At 45.6% G+C, this 18,904-nt stretch overlaps 2 protein-coding genes across 2 annotated transcripts; one reads left to right on the top strand and one right to left on the bottom strand.

Moving 5' to 3' along the window:
• Positions 1–591: 591 nt before the first annotated feature.
• On the bottom strand, positions 592–8,223 carry NUDT21 (nudix hydrolase 21). Its single transcript, XM_084214921.1, has 7 exons — positions 8,015–8,223; positions 5,638–5,838; positions 4,387–4,450; positions 3,638–3,727; positions 2,916–2,991; positions 2,405–2,519; positions 592–1,145 (listed from the first exon to the last, which is right to left on the bottom strand). The coding sequence occupies exons 1-7, from the start codon at positions 8,128–8,130 to the stop codon at positions 1,124–1,126; spliced, it is 684 nt and encodes a 227-aa protein (XP_084071047.1). The 5' UTR covers positions 8,131–8,223; the 3' UTR covers positions 592–1,123.
• A 143-nt stretch (positions 8,224–8,366) lies between these two features.
• Positions 8,367–16,236, top strand: OGFOD1 (2-oxoglutarate and iron dependent oxygenase domain containing 1; the record flags this gene model as incomplete). Its single annotated transcript, XM_084214982.1, has 13 exons — positions 8,367–8,517; positions 8,609–8,754; positions 8,851–8,897; positions 9,353–9,453; positions 9,846–9,962; positions 10,789–10,880; positions 11,932–12,057; positions 12,400–12,513; positions 12,824–12,903; positions 13,047–13,342; positions 14,219–14,341; positions 15,138–15,196; positions 15,745–16,236. The coding sequence occupies 13 exons, from the start codon at positions 8,367–8,369 to the stop codon at positions 15,904–15,906; spliced, it is 1,614 nt and encodes a 537-aa protein (XP_084071108.1). The 3' UTR covers positions 15,907–16,236.
• Between the last annotated feature and the right edge of the window lie 2,668 nt (positions 16,237–18,904).

Genomic DNA, 18,904 nt, shown 5'->3' with positions numbered 1-18,904 from the left:
CCAGCAACAATGCATCTTCTGATGAGAGGCAGAACTTGGAAACAAATCTTTTAAAGACTCATTAAGTAAAATCATGGAAGACTAAAAGCATTGGGAAGTGTCACATCCAACTAGACTTTATGTTTAGCCAAGCACATAAAAACCCCAGAATTAGAAAGATTGATATTTACTGCCTACAAGAAACTGAAATGTTGGGAAAAAGCAAAAGTGTGGGTATCCCTTGCAGCATGAGACAGCACAGGACAGCATAACATGGAACTACTTGCATGTGACATTGGCTAAGTGTTTCAGCATGACACTAGTTCTGTCCCATAGCTAAGGAAAAACACACAAAATTAACTTCACTTTCCTATTTTAACTGTATCTCAAACCAGTCCAACAGAATTTTTGGGGCTCTTACTGTCTTAAGGGGGCACTGAATGAACAGATGCATGCTCCATCTCCTCCAAGCCCTGTTCAAACAGATCAGTTCTCGTAAAAAAGGTAAAGGCTACACTTGCTTTTAAGTACTCATTCTCCCTCCCTCCCGGTCTCCAAGTTGATTAAGACTCAGAACAATACTGAACCCACTTAAGCTATTTCATTTCTCCCTGATCCCAGGGATATTCACTGCTCAGGGATAAAGATCACAGCATCTGAATGGGCCCTGAATGGCTTAGCTCCTCCTCATTCCAAGATCATCTGTATTCCTGAAGAAAAGCAATAAAGTTTAAAATATGCATCTTAAAGTAAGAGACAATAAGGAAAAATAAAACAACTAATAAACAGAAGGAAAAAAAACTAAAAAAAGAAAACCTAAAAAAAACTACAACAAAACAACACAACAAAAACCAAACCAAACCCAAGACAAACAGAATCTTAACCATATTGTTTAATGTTGTACAAAACAAAAAATTGGTGAGTATTACAATGAAGAGGGATTATAACACTGGTAGCCCATTGCCATCTCTCTAGCTAAACAGTTGAGATTCACTTCTCTGTTCATACCATAGAATGTTTAGTGGCCTTCAGGAACAGAATGACTTTAAAAAATCCTTGTGTAACACATATTTGTGTCTCTACAGTTCAAAGCTGTGCTCACAGAGACGGCTTCTTCTACTGGAGTCTTCAGGTAGATAGGAATTCAGTTGTAAATAAAGTTGAACCTAAAATTAAAAGGATTATACCCAGTGAGGAGTTTTCATTCTTTTTTTTTAAGGGCATTTTTAAATGAATAAGCAAATGTTTTGTTTCTGCTCTGGATAAGCCTCCACCTGACAGGACAAAAGTACATTTCTTAATAAGACAGCTTTACAGTATAGCAGTATATACATAATTTTTAACAGCGAATCCTACACTAGCATTGCACAACTGTCTCTTATGGTTGCAGAAGAACTAATTATTAACATTTCATGTCCTAAAACAGGTTCATAGATACATAAATCACAGTGAGAGTTTCATTTCTCCATCAGCAACCTTTTTGCAGGATTTCTGCTGCTAGGCCAACCTTACATGTTCCAAGGAGAACACACAGACATACTGAAGAGAGAATTTTTCCCAGCTAAGTTTCATAAATAAGTGTGGCAGCAAGTATCCATCTCAGCTTCCAGATGGCCAGCTTTTGAATGTGTCTGTTGCACCACTACCCAACCTGCATAACAGACAGTGTTTTGCTGGTACTCAAGAGGAAGTACCTGCTGTCTTTAGAGGAGGAAAAGCCAAAATTTGGGCTAGAGAGAAAAATACTCAGCAGGAAACAAGAATATTATGGGCAACACCAGCACTAACATTCTGCTAACATACTTTCTTCATCATAGGTAGGTGACAGAACTACTTTCCTGAGGAAGAGCTGGCAGGCTGTGGGACTCCTGGCATGCCTGAACATTCTCTCAAGTAAGAGACCAGTGGGACTAGTGAGCTCTGGAGACATGAGCCACAAGTCATTTCCAGGTGAGAAAGTCAAAGTATGTATACATTGCAACATAAAGGAAAAACATGCAGCTGTCCCTACAGATATTTGTGTCAGAAAGATGCTACACTCCATTAACTCCACTAGAGAGCATAAAAAACCCACCACATTTAACCAGCACAAAGCTGTGATAACATGCATACCTAACTCAGTGCTTCAAACTCACATCCTGGCTTTAACTCTCCAGCTGTCCCCAACAGCTCCAAGAAGCTGTTCCTCAATCTGTGCACAGCCTCATCCTCACTGCCTTCCATATCTTCCTAGCTACAACTGCTAGGTAGGACTTTGGTGCTAGCCAGTTGTGATCAGTGCCTCCAAAGTGTCCATCCAGCTCATCTGAAGCAGAATCTTTGAGACAGATGTCACCTTTTCAAGTTGGTTTCTGTAGCACCTTGCCTTGCTCTGGTGTCCCACAGCAAACGTGTTCCCAAGAACCACTATACAAAGACAACATACCTGCTCAAAAGTTGAGGAAGGCTGGAAATAATAGGTCCATATCCTGGTGCATTGTCATAGAGCTCAAACAATGGTGCAGCAACCAGCTTGTAATTTTTGGGGACTGCAAACAAAGCTAAAAACAAATCCAAGTTGATGAATCAGAAAAACCAGCACACATACAGCCAAGGTATCATCGTCCCCCACAGACCTCAAAACAAGTTCACTACATGGAGCACTCAAGCAGGTTTATTCCTTTTCTAGTTAAATATGGGATTCACATCCTGTACACAGACTGATGCAGGAGCAAGAATGAAAATTTACTAGGAAATCATGTTCAAAGGATTATCTACCTTCAAAACAAATACCAGCATTTAACTTCGTTAGTGATCGACCACAAACAACTGCAAGCATACACATCTTGGTTTAACATACCATAACAAACACAATCACAACTTCGTTTTCCTTGAGTGAAATGCAAGCATTTAAACATTGTTACAAATACAACCCTTTGATGCAAACAAATACTTACCCTTTTCTTGAAGCTGGACCAAAAAAAGCTTTTTGTGTTCTTTTGGCTTTGTAATATGAGCTGGGATGTATGGGTACTAGAAGAAAAATGGTAAAAAACAGTTATAGAGAGCTTTGAAAATATTGTGTCATCTTAAGTGCCACTTTATAAATTATCAAGCCCTGTACAAGCTGAGTGTCATATATTGTTCTTTCATGGCATCAAATAAAGAAAACCATTTTCCTAAGAAAGCATTTAAGAAAGAAATGCTGTTGCTGTCACAACTATTGGCAGGCTCTGAAATGGCACCAATATCACAAGCAGTTAAAACAACTCAATAAAACAGAAATGCCTAAAAACAAACTCAGCAAGGATCTTCAATTAAAGCCCTTAGAAAGAGGGTAGTGAGACTAGGGCATCTGTTCCATAAGGAGCAGTGCAAGAGTCTCCATTGTGGCTACAAAGGAATTTAAATGGTGCATATGTCTCAGCATAGAACTGGAAGCTACTACATCCAGTGGTTTCTCATCCATCAGGACAGGTGTGAGATAGGAGACGGTAGTTTCCATTTTAAAAAGTCTGTAGTTTCTCTTCAGTCATAGAAAGGAGATGAAATAGACAAACCCCAGAAAAACTAATTGCTCATGCAGCAGGTACTCAATAAGCCCATGTGAAAGTTGAAGGCTTTTAGAAGTACAGACAGAACTTGACCAAAGGAGATGGAAGCCCACAGGAGTACTCACCTGTGGAGGTTCAAAGTTTGGTCTCCACCAGTTGCCAATGCAGTCATCAATCACCCAATCTTGCTGAACACCATCCTGACGACCCAGTATCTATCAAAAATCCAGTACTAATCAGACCTCAAACTACCTCAAGGAAATTGTTTTAGTAAACACATACTGGAAGCACAAAGACTTGCTGTAATATGTGTCTGATGTAGTTCATAACTGCTCTGAGACAGCTTTCAATAGAATTGTAAAGTATTTTAGTAAAAAGTGAGATTTTTTAGTAAAAGCCTCACCTGGTAGGACAAGGGCACTCTAGAAAGCTTTTCAAAATCTATCTGTATTCAGCTGGCCTGAGTCCTATCAGACCAATGGGAAGAATGAAATACATTGTTACATTATCTAGCAGAATTAACTTAGCTACTTGGAGAAAATGGTGCATGGGGAGGACTATCTCAAAGGCAAGTGCCCATCAGTTGTCCTCCACAACATATCTTATTGCTCATCTCTACACTCACTTGCCTGAGGCCAGTCAGAAAGCAAAGCTGCAAATGAACACAGGACTTGAGCAGCAGGTAGGAGTCAGCCACACTCATGATGCAGATAAATGAAAACTTGACTGCTTTATTTGTTAACTACCTGAGAACATCACAAAAGCAACAAAATACCAACAGTGGTAAGAAAACTACTCTAATGCCTTAGCTCGTTCTGGTAATTCTAAAACAATGCAACATTCTGCTACAGCAACATAATGAAAGCAAACAGACCTCTGTCATTAAGCGTTTGAGCCCTTCTACCTCATCTTCTCCTGGATTGAGTTCACCACCAGGTCTGTTAAAATAATCAGTGATGAAAGCCAAAGTTATTTTATTGCATTTACCAATCGTCACAGGCAAGTTCCAGTGTGCTTCCAGGCAGGGAGTTACAAATTCACGTACAGCTCTTAAGCAGAAGTTCCAGAACTAGCTTTGCTGAATTTGAAGACAGCAGCATAGCTTTCACCAAAACTGAAACTAAAATGGCTATTTATGTCCCTTAAAAATAACTACTGCATAAAATACTTTCAGTTCAGCAGGACAAACTGTAACAATAGACATGATAATAACTCAGACCTTTATAGGGTAAAGTTTTAACAATAATAACCAAAAGCTGAAGGGCTGTAAATACTGCCTGTATTTGTTCTTATCACAAAACCAGCACTCACTGAAGCATACAGAAATCAGAAAATAAAACTCATGTGGGAAAATGATGCAAGATTATTCATTTTCATCATTACAGCATTTTGCAAATCATTTACAGTCTTGCCTAGTTTGTCCTCAACAGCCCTTCACATCAAGATGTCAAAAACTAATCTAGATGTAAAATTAGACTTAACACATACACAAAATTGAGAACAATATAAAATGTTAGAACAGAACAAGAACACAAGCATGTAACATGAGACAAGTCAAGGCCATCTAGTTTAAAAAAGAAAATCACCACCATCACTACAACCATATTCAATCACTAAAACTTCACTCTGGCTGTGATAACTATGAGATGAACTGAAGCAATTTTCTCAAATTCAGATACCTATACTTCTTGCTGGCCCAGCTCAGCCATTAGTTTGTAAACAGGTATCATTCTGCATTTACAGGGGGTTAGTCCTTGGCCTCCATCTGCCCATTTTTATGGGCATAGCATAAGCTACTGAAGCATAACAGCTTTCCCAACACAAGTACAACACACCAACTGCTGATAATGAGTTTTAAACAAGATTTTACTGTAGTGATGTACTCTAACTAAGATTCCCAGTCAGTTCCAAACTAAATCATCCCCCTCATGAGCAGAGTCAAACACATTTTAGATTAAAATGCCAGTATTCAAAAGTATTCAAAAAATACTTTCCAGACTAAATCTTTACAAGCAATGAATCCCATTCAAAACATTGAGCAGCTGGCCACAGTTTAACCTCTAGCCCACATGTTACGTGGTCTGTGACAATAAACTGAAGTTACATTTGGGAAACAGACACTTACAGCTTGAAAAAAGTTGTACCCAGCTGCAGTAACAGCACGTGGGGCAGCCTGTGCTCATGCACAATCAGAACTCCTTCCACTGTCCGCCTCATGCCAATCTTGTCAAACTCTTCTCTCATGCGCTGAAAGCGAGCTGCCACGGAACTGTCCTTCTCATACAGGGGCTCCTTTGTGCCAAATGTGTAATTTGTCAGAGGATATCTGTAAGGAGGAGAAAAAATGTTACTGCATAACAAGAATTCTAACTTTAAATCCCCATGACACAGTGTCTAGCCTGAGGCAGACCCTCCCCTGCTTGATGGGTAAGTCATAGTGCAGGGCTAAAATCTTTTTTTGTGGCTTATGAGGCCCCTGCCCCTGGGAGATCTGCACTATGGAACACACAAGCACAGACAGTCCTGTTGAGCTGCACTCTAGCCTGGTGCAGGCTCAAAAGAAGGAAAAGAAGCACAGAACCAACTGTCCTTACAGCCACCCTCTTTGATCTCCACGCTGCAGGGAAATGCTGTGAAAGGAGCTGGAAAAGAGGCTGGAGAAAAAGCTCTGCTGGGAAGGAAGGAAGCTGCACAGGATTGCAGGTTTTCTTCTGCAGATGTTATGAGAGCCTGAGAACTAAACTGTTAGAAGTGGTTTTGTTTTGAAGTGGGAAATCAGACATGTGGATCACAGAAGAGGAGAAATGCTGAGTTTCTGAGTACAGGGTTGGGAGCCTGGGGTAGGATCAAGAGTGTGAGCAGATCCCTCTGTTGGGCTGGCGCTGGGACCCTGCACTCCTGTGACAGTGCAGCGGAAACTGGGTGCTTTCTCCAGGTAAGACGGACCGAAAACAGAAAGAAAGGAAAGGTTAGCCAAGAAATGGTTCAGGCCAAGACAGCACAGAGGGCAACAGGGGAGTGTTATTGTACAATTAAATCCATGTAACAGAGAGGTCTGATGGCAGGAGAGCTGGAGGAAAGACAGAATCACCCAGCTAAGTCAAAAGGGAGAAGAAAATGGTTCTGGGCAGAGCAGCGATGAGTTATCACCACGGTTTAACTGACTTGTGGCACACAGCAACTGAATTAACAGAATGAAGAACTGATGTTTTCCTTGAAATGCTTCTTGGCATGGATTCTTTACCCAAATATGTCAAACTTTAGTAACATACATTCTTCCCCCCTCAAATTCCAGCCCTCCTCCTCCTCCCATTTACCTCATGTTTCACAGTGGTTAAAATAACAAGCCAGTTATCACTGTCAGAGCCTTTTCTCACGTAGACAAGTGAGGCAAAACAACCAATCACAGGTTCATTTACAGCCTCCAAATCACAGGTTCATTTACTAACAAGCTCCCCTATTTCACTTATAGTTTAAAACCATCTACATTTCTTTTCCCCTTCATTTCTACTTTTAGATACACAAATTACTTTAATAATAACCTATTATGCTAACCCATACTATACTAATGTGGGTGCATTAGTCTGTACATCAAAACCCTCAGCTTTGACTTAAAAAAATGCTGCTGGTAACACAGCTTCATGATGAGTCTTTGCTTCAGAAACCAGATAGAAATATCCCAATTTCTAAAGTTCATATTTGAACTTTCACATGACTCTGAATAAACTCAGCTACACCAAAAGAACACAAAAGTGTCAGTGATTAATAGCTAAAATTGAATATTGACTGTTGCAGCTAACATTTGCTGGTTTTTGCAACTTGACAGATGCACGTAGCAAAGAACGCATCCCAAATCCACCAGATTTACTAGAAGAAGCAAAAATATATGACTTCTCACAAAGAATACATGAAAACTTATTAGTAAGTCGTTTGTATCTATGACGATTTTCTGTGGTAGGAAACACTCTGAATTTTAACTCCAACACCTATACCAGACAATCCACAAACACCCAGCACATCCAGACACATCCTACTGACCGCCCACGGTCAGCCCAAATCCCAGCGAGGCCAAGAAAAATCCCTGTCTCTCTGCCGCCTTTCTGGATGCCTATGAGAGCACGAAAATGTCTGGGATGCTCACCGCACCTAAACCTTGCCTGTGTTACCTGGGGTTCACACCTCCCGAGCCAGACGCTGTTTCTAAGCACTAAAACGCTTACACCGAATATTCCACACTCCCACCAAGGCCGGCAAGCCCTCGGCCCCCTCCGTACCCTCGGTACCCTCAGCGCGGCTCAGCAGCCCCTGTGAGGGGGACGGGCCCCCATCGGCACTCGGGCTCTGCCGCCGCCGTGCCCCCAGCCCTCCGAAGGGCCGGGACCCTCCGGACCTCGCACGGCGGGCACTGAGGGAAAACCCCGCCGAGCCGCTGAGGGAGCGGGGACGAGCTCGCCAGCGGGGCGGGACGGGGCAGAGCCGGGCAGGCCCGAGGCGGCGCTCACAGGTTGATGGTCCTTTCCAGCGTGAGTGGCTTCGTCTGCTGGATGTACTTGTTCCCGAACTGGTTCACCCCGCGGGGCCAGCCGGTCTGCGAGCGGTTGGGCGGCACCACGGACATGGCGAGAAGCGGCGGGAACGGGCGGCGGGAGCGGTCGATCACTTCTGGGCGCCGGGAGCGGCGTCCGCCATTAAAACCCGCCCAGCCCACAGCGCCGCGCGCCGCCTGCTGGGACCAACAGCGCTCCGCCCGGCCTCTCCTCGCTCAATGGCCAACGGCTTCCCCGCACGATCCGATTGGCCACCGCGGGCGAAGCGCGGGGACCGCAGGGAGTTGTAGTCCGGCCGGACGGTACCATGGCCACCAAGCGTCACGGAGCGGCAGCGCCGGCGGCGGCGAAGCGCGGGAGGCGCGAGGCGCGCGCGGAGCTCTGCGCGGCCCTCGGGGACGCGGCGCTGCGGGAGCGCGCGGGGGCGGCCTGGGCCCGCGGGGAGCGGCTCCGGCACGGTACGGCCCGGCCGGGCCCGCGGGGAGCGGCTCCGGCACCGTACGGCGTGGCCCGGCTCCCCACCCCTCACCGACGGCCTTTCCCTTGCAGAAGCGGTGGTGCTGGAGCCGGCCCCGTTCCGGCACTGTGTCATTCCCGGTTTTCTGGCGAGCTCGGCTTTCGCAGAGGCGCTGCGGGATGAACTGCTGGGTCTTGGCTTCCGCGGGCGGCGCAACGACCTCCTCTCGCTGCGGCAGGTGGGCCCGGGGCCGAGCTGAGCCGGGCCGGGCCGAGCTGCGCCGAGCCGAGCCACCCTAACCCCGTCCCTTCTTCTCTTCCATGGGCCGCCGCAGTCCGAGGAGCTGGGGGCAAGCCCGGAGCCCCACGTCGCTGCCCTGAGGTAAAGCGGGCTCGCGGCTCTGCCTGCTCAGGGTGTGGGAAGGGCCGCAGGGAAGGCGATTGCGGGGTGGGCCCGCGGCGTGGCCGCCTTCTGCCCCCATAGTCGGGCCAAAAACCGGCCCTGGAGCGCTGAATTTGCTCTGTGCTTGTCATGAGCACTGAAGTCTATTCAGCGCTCATCCACAGTCAGCTCTCCTGCACCTGTCATCTCTGAAACGCTTCCCGGTGCACCTTCCGACTGGTTGCATGCTTGCTGCTGGTTATTGCCAGCAGTGCTGTGAGCACTGGGCTGTTTTCCTGGCCAGCGCCTGTGTGGTTCTACAGAAACACAGTCACTCACAGCAACAGCACCTGTAATTGTTTAAACAGTTGGCACGGAGGCAATAAATTAGTTTAGGCTATGATGTTATGTCTTATAACACAGGAGGACACTTACTTGTGTGCTTATCTTCCCAGGCATGCTCTGTGCGAAGAATTCCAAGTGTGGCTTTCTGCTGTGACCCAGATAGTGCTGGAGCCAACTATTGACATATCCTGTGCTAAATATGAATATACTGGTCAGTCTATAAGTGATCCTTTCCCTAAAGCTTCTGTGCATGTGTAGGGAACAAAATGTCTATAGAACATCTAATTTTATTCTAGTTCCAGAGTGTCCCAGAGGCTGTCAGCAGCAAAACAGTGTCTGAAAATGAAGTACAAATGATGAAAACAGGCTAGTGTATAACTGCCTGTACCTTCAGAGTGGCCTGATCAGTCAATTGCAGCACAGTCCCACAGAAGATCTTGCAGATCTCAGGCTGGTGATGCTGATGGCGGAAAATGTAGTTCTTTTAAAGAACATGTTTTTTCTTGTTACGTCCTTGTGGGGACAAAGCTGGGAAGCAGTTGTTGGAATGAATCGTGCATGTACTGGACAGATGCTACAGCAGCAAAACGTGTGTAATTGCAGATGTGTTGCTGTGCCACGACGATGAACTGGAAGGTCGGAGAATCGCCTTCATCCTGTACCTCGTCCCACCCTGGGAGAAAAGTGACGGGGGAACGTTGGATCTGTACAGCACAGACGGTAAAAGCTCCAAGCCCAGCCTCAGGTGGATGGAAAAGATGAAGCTCATGTTCCCTTTGCAGCAATTCTCACCTCAAACAGTAGAAGGGAGATAAAGAGTTTCTCCTTTGTTCAGAGAAGCTGATGTATAAGTAAAATGTGCCCCTTAGGGATGGGTTGTAGCAGGGTTTGCAGACTGTGCTAACAGGCAACAGCAGACAAACTTTTGGAAGGGTCAAGAGTAGAGACAGGATGGAAGCAACGCCTGTAAATGTGCTTGGAACTCCAGACTGATGACAATAACTTCCCTTTCCAGCAGCAGAACCACAGAATGGTTTGGGTTGGAAGGGATCTTAAAGCTCATCTTGTTCCAGCCTGCCTGCTGTAGGCAGGGACACAATCTACTAGAGCAGGATGCTGCAAACCCCACAGAGCATTTCTAGGATGGGGCATCCACAGTTTCTTTGGGCAACCTGTACCAGTGCCTCACTGCTCATAGTGAAGAATTCCTTTCTAATAGCTAATCTAAACACACTCTTTGTTTGAAGCCATTCCCCCTTGTTCTGCTATTCCATGCCCTTGTCTTCATGCCCATGTCCCAGGTCCTACAGCAGTGGTAGTTCCTTTTGGCCCTGGAAAAGGCTTTAGGTTGCCCCAGACCCTTCCCTTCTCCAAGCTGAACAGCCCCAACTCTCTTCCTGTCTCCATGCAGAGGTGCACTGATTCCTCAGCAATCCCTTGCTCTGAGCTCCATTCCTTATGCCCAGGTGTCCCACCAGTCATAGAATCATGTTGTCAGAGAGAAGTCCCAGTTCATATCTTAACCAAAGTATGTTTTCTTCCTCAGAACACTTTCAGCCACAGCAAATCACCAAGTCATTAGTGCCTTCGTGGAACACCCTGGTTTTCTTTGAAGTGTCTCCAGTCTCTTTCCACCAGGCAAGGAGCTGTCTCTTGTTAATTTTTCAATCCTCATTGTTGTGGTTATTCATTCTGTGTGTTATTATAGTCCTGATGGGGAGGGAGAAGAACTGTGGGTAGAGTGGATACTTGTGCTAAGTGCTGTGTGCTAAAGAGAGGGCTTCAAGGACTTGAAGGAAGACAAGAACCAACAAAGCCAAATTTAAACCATCAGTCTAGCTGCATCATCTTGGGAAAGAAAAATTTCCATTTCTATTTTGTGTTACTATCCTGGCAAGCCACTGCTGTGAATTTTGCTCTCACTTGTTTCTGTCTGTTGGCTTGTTTAAATCACATTTTGATATGGTGGTCATGACTTTGCTCTGGAAGAGCTCCTCAGGCCATCCATCACCTTGCCAACAGTGCAAGGGCACTGTGCAGATCTGGCTGTACTCCCTCAGTGACACAGACATGGTGCAGTGCCCTACAGCAGAAATGCTGATACAGTTAAGGAGTACTCTGTGACACTTGTCAGGAAAAAGCCTGGGAACAGAATGAAAAATTTGGGGATCTGCATGACACAAACACCTGACTGAAATCTGACACTCCTGTGTACCTGAGAGTACCGGGGACTGTATCAAACAGGGCAGAGAGCAGAAGGCTGGAAAGGAAGATGATCAGTGATATAGGTTGGGCATGTCCTGACCTAGGCCGCTTAGGGGGCTATTTTTGTGTCATTTATCTCTTGCAGTTGTTAATTAAGGGCAGCATCTACTTGGTCACTGCCCTGATTGTTTTCAGGTAGTGATTTAATTTTGTCTTAAAAATCCATGACTCAAAACTCTCAGAGGAAGAGAGAGAATGGATTCTCTGTGAGCTTGGAGTAAAAGCTTGGACTGGAATTCTGGAAACCTGCAATGGACTTCAGGACAATAGGCCTCTCTCTGATAATCTGTTCTGGTCTAGCCTGTCTGACATTTCTGTGTATGCAGTGGGCTCTGTGGAGCAGAGTCCATCTCCTGTCAGGAGTTTTCATGGGGCCTGTTCAGCTGGTCTCTGTGTGACAGTGAGTGCTGCCCCGCCGTTGCAGGTGTCAGAAGTTCTGTCGCGGAAGTGCCGCCTGTCGGTGAGCGGTTGGTTCCACGGCCCGTCCGTGGCCAGACCTGCACGGCACATTGAAGCCCCCTTGGCCAGGAGCCCACACATCCCCTATGATGTGAGTAACAAGCCTACATCTGCATATCTGCATTTCTGTCTCTGCCCTGTTCTTGTAATACCTGTTAGGGAATGCATCAGTGTACTGGGGATGCTTCTTTATCCCATTCTCCTTTTCATTTCCTGTTGATAAATTTGTATCCAGTTTCTTTTTTATGTATCTTTGTATGTTTTGCATACCTACAGTAGTTCAGAGAATGTGGTGAATACTGTGGTGCAATGAAATAAGGCAGTGGAGTGTGTTTTTGTGTAGGAATCCAGCTCTGTTGCCAGCTCGGTAGGGGGAATTGGGGAATCTTCTTCACTTCTCAAAATTCAGTGTTCTAATCCATTTACCTTCCAGCATGAAATATTGTATGAGTGGATCAATCAAGTTTATTTGGACCTGGACTCCCAAGCTCAAATCCAGGAGGAATTTGAGGAGCGATCAGAAATTCTCCTGAAAGACTTTCTTAAGGTGAGCCCAGTGGTTCAATTTGATGTGATCTGCCAGAACTGGTCAGAGGGCTGGCAGTACCACAGGGCACAAAGGCTGGGAAAGGGCTTGCTGGCATATCCATTAAAACAAAACACCTTCTAAGTTTTACACCTAAAGAAGAATGGAGCAGGTGGCTTCCAGAGGCCCTTTCCAACTTCAACCACTCTGATTCTGTGGAATGATCCCCTCTGACTGCCTGTACACTGCTGCATTGGGACTTGGCAAAAATAAATGCTTGTCTTCAACCTTGTTTTCTTGGGAGCTAAATTTCTGCATCTTTTTCTCCTAGAAAGAGAAATACCAACTACTGTGTGAAGCATTGGAGAACAAAGAGATCCAGTGGAGTAGTCGGGGGCCAGCTAATAAAAGGTGAGGAATGACAGCATGCTGCACCTGGTGATCAGGCTAAGCTGGAGCTTAGGCTTAGCATGAGGCTGCACTGGTCAGTGCTATTGTTCTAGATGTGGTCCTTGTTGGCTCTCCCACAAGGAGTTACATCTGCTGTCTTTCAGACTCTATGAGGCAGCAGAGGAAGACAGCCTCCCGGACACCCTGAAGAAATTCCTGCAGCTGCTACGCTCTGAGGCCTTATTTTTACTGCTTTCCAACTTCACTGGCCTAAAACTGCACTTCCTGGCTCCCTCTGATGAGGATGAAGATGCTGGGGAGGGACAAGCAGCAGACACCAGTGGGCACAGCAGTCCCAAACCTGTGCAGGAAGAGACTGAACAACCAGCTAATGGCAATTCCCATCAGCCACCCCAGCCTGAGAACACCCCTGAGGCACAGGATGGCGAGACACAGAGCAGTGAGTAGAGCAGCAGCAGTGTGAAAGGTTTCAAACATAATTCCCAGTGATTTTCATGGAACTAGGGTTTCATCTTGTACTGCAACCAGCACAAGGCACCAGCACAAATGTGGGACTTGAAGCATTTTAGACTAATTATCTGAAATCAGTGACCATTGCAAAAGAATTTGGAGTAAATCAATGACTAATTTGAAGATACCGTTTTGAACAGACCTAAATCCTAAGCGTGGGACTTTTGGGGGGACTGTTAATCTTTTGTCAATAGTTACATCGTTTCTACATCCACAGACCCCTGCTTCATATAAAGCATATTCTTGTATGAGATAATCAATCCAAAAGAGAAAGATGAACATGACAGAAGTAAAGCAATTTTAGAATTAGAAAATTAATACCTAAAACTAGGATTCAACCTTTCAGAAAACACTTAGTTGAATTTAGTTGTCAGTAGAGACAACTATGAAAGATTAGATTAATTATGGATTTTGATTGGTGATGTTTATTTAAAACCAGCAGCTCCAAACTTTAAGGGTAGAATTTTTGAAAATGCTCATCATGCACTAAGTCAGACAAGTTGGTGGACACTGGAATAAAAGGTAATAAAAAAACAAGTCCTACTGAAAAAATCCCACCAGAATAGTTACCAGGAGCAAAGGCTGTACGGAGTAAATCTTGGTCCCACTTCTACACATTGTTCAAAGTACCTAACCTAGAGTTACCTCTAGGAAAGATACTGACATGTGATATGTGGTTTTACCCTTTTTCACTGGGGCCAGCAGACAATTTCACAGTGGTGTGAGATCACTGAGCTCCTCACACGCTTTGAGCTCAGCTGCTGTGGTTTCATGGCTCTCCCTGGGTGTTTGTGCTCTCTCCTAGGCTCGGGCACCCCTGTGTGTGCGGGGGAGCTGCGACGCTGGACCCACAGGCATTACACTCTTGTCCACGACTCTCAAGCCACAGAATTTGCTCTTGACCTTCTCTTCTTCTGTGGCTGTGAAGGTAAGTGGATGAGAGAGATGTCAAACTCTCCCTTTTACAAGGTGTGCCTAAAGGAATGACTTCTGAGTTCTCAGCAGTGCTAAAAAAGCCAAAATGTCCCTGCTTTTTCTTACATAGAAGGTGTCTATAGACTTTGTTCTAGTCCTCACTTCAGTATAAACCCTGTTTCAGTAGTCCTCATGCAAAGGTTTGGGATTGTGGCCTTGGAATCATCTCTGGCCTCTCCCGCTTGCGCCAGGAGATGGCGCCTGGGCAGAGGGAAAGGCTGAGCCTCCCAGACCTTTCCTCTGCTCAGCAATGGCTCTGGGCACCCTGGGGGTCAGGTGGCCACAGTACCCAGGAGTGTTCCACCCCTTTTCTCATCAGAATTGTCATTACACCTCCAATTCACAAAGCCCAGCGTTTTCAAAAGTTACTTTAGGCATACCTAGGCATTTTGGGTTGATTGCTAGTTAGACAGTGGTAAAAAAAAATCTAAACACAAGTATTTTAGACCAGATGAGGCCAGGATGTACAGCTGATTGAAATCTTTTGGCATATCTGCTAGGGCAGAACTATTATACAGATGAGGAACAGTGCACCAAACAAGTTTAAATAGCCCATCTACCATAAAAGGCAAATCCAGTACATTTGCTTCAAGTTGTTTCTGAACAGAAGAAAACAAATAGACTGGCAGGAGGTCACCCTGTAGCCAGTATTTCTGGGGACTGGGGTGAAAAAAATGGCATCTCCTGGAAGACTGCATGGAGCCTGGACAGCACTGAGGTTTCTAAGAATCTTTCTTTTCTATTTTAAGACTGGGATCCTGAATATGGTGGCTTTACTTCCTACATTGCTAAAGGTGAAGATGAAGAGGTAAGGACCTCAGATAAAATCAGATAAAGCTGTTTAGGGTGGAGAGGCATAATTACACTTTGTCATAATGCCAGCATAATGCTGAGGGTGCTCAATAGCACACTGGAGCCTCCTTGGCGCAGTGACTGCTCGTGAGCAAAGCTCTGGCCTCAGCTCAAGAGGCTGCTGTTTACCTATAGCATGAGACCTGGGCCCTGAGAGTGCCTCACAGCACCTGCACCCAGGGCTGGTAGGGAAGCCTGCCTTGAAGGGACACAGGGCTGTAGCAGGGATTACACTTGTCCAGGGAAGTGCTGTTCACTGGGGTCCCATTCAGCATCAGTACTAGGACAGTGCTGAGCACTCATACTAGTAAGAAGTCCAGAAGCCCTTTATGTATAACAATGCTTCAGGTAAAGGGTATTAAAATGAAAATAGTGTCACAGTTAATTTTCTAACACCAACCCTTTGTTCTAACTAACTTTTGGAACTGTTTTGTTTTTTCTTAACAATTTTATCAAAGCTATTTTTGTGAAATTTATTTCCTTCCTTATCTTTGTGTCCTCTAGCTGTTGACAGTGAATCCAGAGGACAACTGCTTGGCCTTAGTTTATAGAGATAAAGAAACTATGAAGTTTGTGAAATACATCAACCATCGAAGCTTGGCACGCCTGAACAAGCATCCAAACAGAACAGGATTTTGGGATTTTTCCTTTGTCTATTATGAGTGATGGTGTGGTGTGACCACTGTCACAGAGAACAGTGGTGGGTGGTGGGCAGGTTCCCACCCAGATGTTCAGCTGTGACCTAAGCACAGACAAACTTTGCTCATGCAACTCCATCACACTGCATAATGTGGGGGCAGGTGGGTTTTTTAACTGCAAAAAGGGGAATTCAGTCTTCTCCTGAGTCCATCGTTACACACTCTCAACTGCTTTTAATGCTCTACAGATGAGGTTGTCACACAGCTGTCACCTTTCCAGCTGTTCTCTCATGGGAGCAGCACAGTGGCATCTCTGACCCATCAGGCTGAGAGTTAGAACCGTCTATTGCCCCAGGCTGCTGACTGATTTTATTAAAAAAAAAAAAAGGAAATGTGTCAGTTAAATGTTTCATACACTGGTCAAGCAAGTTTTGTTAGAAAATGCCCAAGACATTTTCTGGGGCTTAACTGCGTTACTGTGTTCCTGAGACAAAAATAAAGGAGCCACCACCAAGGGAAATATGAGGTTTTTCCAGCTGCACAACTCTGTAGTTGGGAAGGAAGACAGTGAGGCTATAAAGGCATTGGGAAGGATTTGGCACCATAACAAGGAGCTGGACTTTATTATGCTAAATGCTGTGCAGACAGACCTAGATGCAGCCTTTTTTCCAAAGAATTTACAGCTAAACAGCCAAGAAGAAACCTGCTCCTGCACACTCTCCTTGGGTGGGTGTGCAGACAACTAAGCTCCAGTCTCAGAACAGGGGCCAGGGACTGGAAGCAGGAATGAGGCAACTTATTACTGGCTTGGTGTCCACAGGTAGTAGGGAGGTCAGCAAACAGCACGGCCTTGTGTCCTTTCTGTTATGTCCTGGGATCTCCTGGGTTTTAACATGGCTTCTGTCACCGGAGATCAGCTCAGGTGTTCTGAGGCAGCAGCCAGCCAAGTCCTGTGGTAAACGCTGCAAGAAAGGCAGTGAGTGTGGTCTTGGTGCAACACCTCTCTCCCTCTGCATTTTCAATACTGTGCACCTGCTCCACATTCACTGCAAGCAGGACTATGCCAGACTCACCTCTGAGGTGTCCAGCCCACCAAGAGGTGCAGCAGAGCTGTACCAGTGCTTCAGAAGACAGCCAGAGTGCAGAACACACTGCTGGAGGCTCGGCCCTGGTCTGCACCTGCTTCCCTGAAACTTTTTTCTGTCACTCAGAATGCAAGTGTTCTTGCAGCTCGTGCAGGCCATGGGCTTGCAGTGAGCTGGGGAGTGTGCATGTTTCATTGCTCCTGTCTCTCCTGGGTGGGGAGAAGGTAGCTTTGGATTCAAGTCTGCTTCTCCCATTCCAGGCCTGTTCCTGGAGGCCACCACAGTGGTGTAAGACCACAGCTGGCAGTACAGGAGTCCAAAGGGAAAGGTATCTCACCCCCTGCAGGAGTCAGAGCAAGGGGCCAGCACTGCTGTTAGTGCTGTGCAGGACTCTCTAGCTCCAGTGCCAGTTCCATCCCAGATGATGAGCAGCTGCTCAGTTCTAGCTACTCCCTCATGCTCTGTTGGGCAGGAAGGATGGCTGGGAGGTGGTGATCTTGTTCATATTCTCATTTCCCGAAGCCAGCATTTCTGTGTGCTGCCAAAAGTCTCTTGCTTGGTTTTAATCTTCCTTTGCCTCTTACGAAGACAAGAGGATGAAGCTAGAAACAAATCCTGAAGTGAGGATAGAACCCTTTGCATCATGGTTTCTGAGGTACTTTTCTGCCTATTGGGGCAGCAGCTCTTCCTGGTAGGAAAGCAGTTCTTAGAGAAACAAGTTCTTATTCTCAGCTCTCCCCTAGAATGAGACAAGTAATGGAGGTTTCAAAGAAAAAAACCAAAATTATTTGGATAGTTTGGAGCAAAAGTGACAGACACCACAGCTATTCACAGCATAGTTTGCTAGGCAAAGTTGGGAGTAAATTAACGAAACAAAGTTACTTCTTTGCCTACATTGTGAGCCTAACACTGTGCTTGGTAGATCTTGGAACATCCTTCCAGGAGATTGGGAAGAAGTCGAGCTCTCTAGAGCTTGCTGCTTTTTAATAATAAGTATTACACTAGGGGGCATACCAGCCTCTGCTTGAGCAAGCTCCTATCTACCTGATCACACAAGGAACCACCCTTCTTACTCTGGTGACTCAGATGAATTTAAGAAGCCAAATTTGCAGTTAGCTTTCAAAGGTTTAAAAAGGAACATGTCTCTGCTCTCCCACCCTTCTTGTTAGGTCCTGAAGCCACAGGCAGCCACAGGCATGACTGGTGCTGCAGGTACAGAGGAAAGACTTCACTCACTAAAATTTCAAATGACATGAGCTACTGGAGGAAGAGGGGCTTTCATTTATACAGTGCCAGTAATGGGAGCTTTCTCTATACATGCTCTTGCTGGATACCAATCTGTGTTTACAATTGGGTGCAGCCACTTGCAAAGTGTGTGCATTTTTCATTTGGCAAAGTTAAAAGTTAGTTTTACAGGAAAATAAATTACAAATCTGTTGTCAGAAACTTAGGGGAAATCAGCCTTACCAAATGTCTGGACAGTGAGTGAAGGACTGACCTCACCACCAGGAGCAGACCAGAGCTGGGTCTAGCAGTGCCTGGTGTGTAATCCTGAAAATCAGACTGATGGGAAAGCTGCTTTCTGATCAGAGCCGCTCTCTTGTCATTAAATAGAGTACATAAATATAAGTAAGCAAACATTAGGATTTTGAACATAAAGAACAAGAGCTTGAAACAGTGGGAACAGGTACAGCAAGTGGCAGAAAGCCCAGCACTTATGCCAGGAGACTGTTCCATAATCAAGTCTCTGAGCTCACTTGCTTAGAACAGCATGGGTGGCTCACCACCCTTCTACCAAGCAGCTGGATTTGACTAACCACCAGTTTCTTGAAAGGATTCAAATGAGCTTGGGCTGCAGATTCTGACTGACACAGGTCTGTGCTTTCAGCAGCATAGTTCTCCATATGGAAGGGGCCAAGGCAGTGGCGAGGGGCAGTTTTG

Source organism: Fringilla coelebs (assembly GCF_963513975.1).
Source record: "Fringilla coelebs genome assembly, chromosome: 14".
Lineage (NCBI taxonomy): Eukaryota > Metazoa > Chordata > Aves > Passeriformes > Fringillidae > Fringilla > Fringilla coelebs.
The sequence above is the reverse complement of the archived record's forward strand: the minus strand, read 5'-3'. Positions and strand labels throughout refer to the sequence as shown.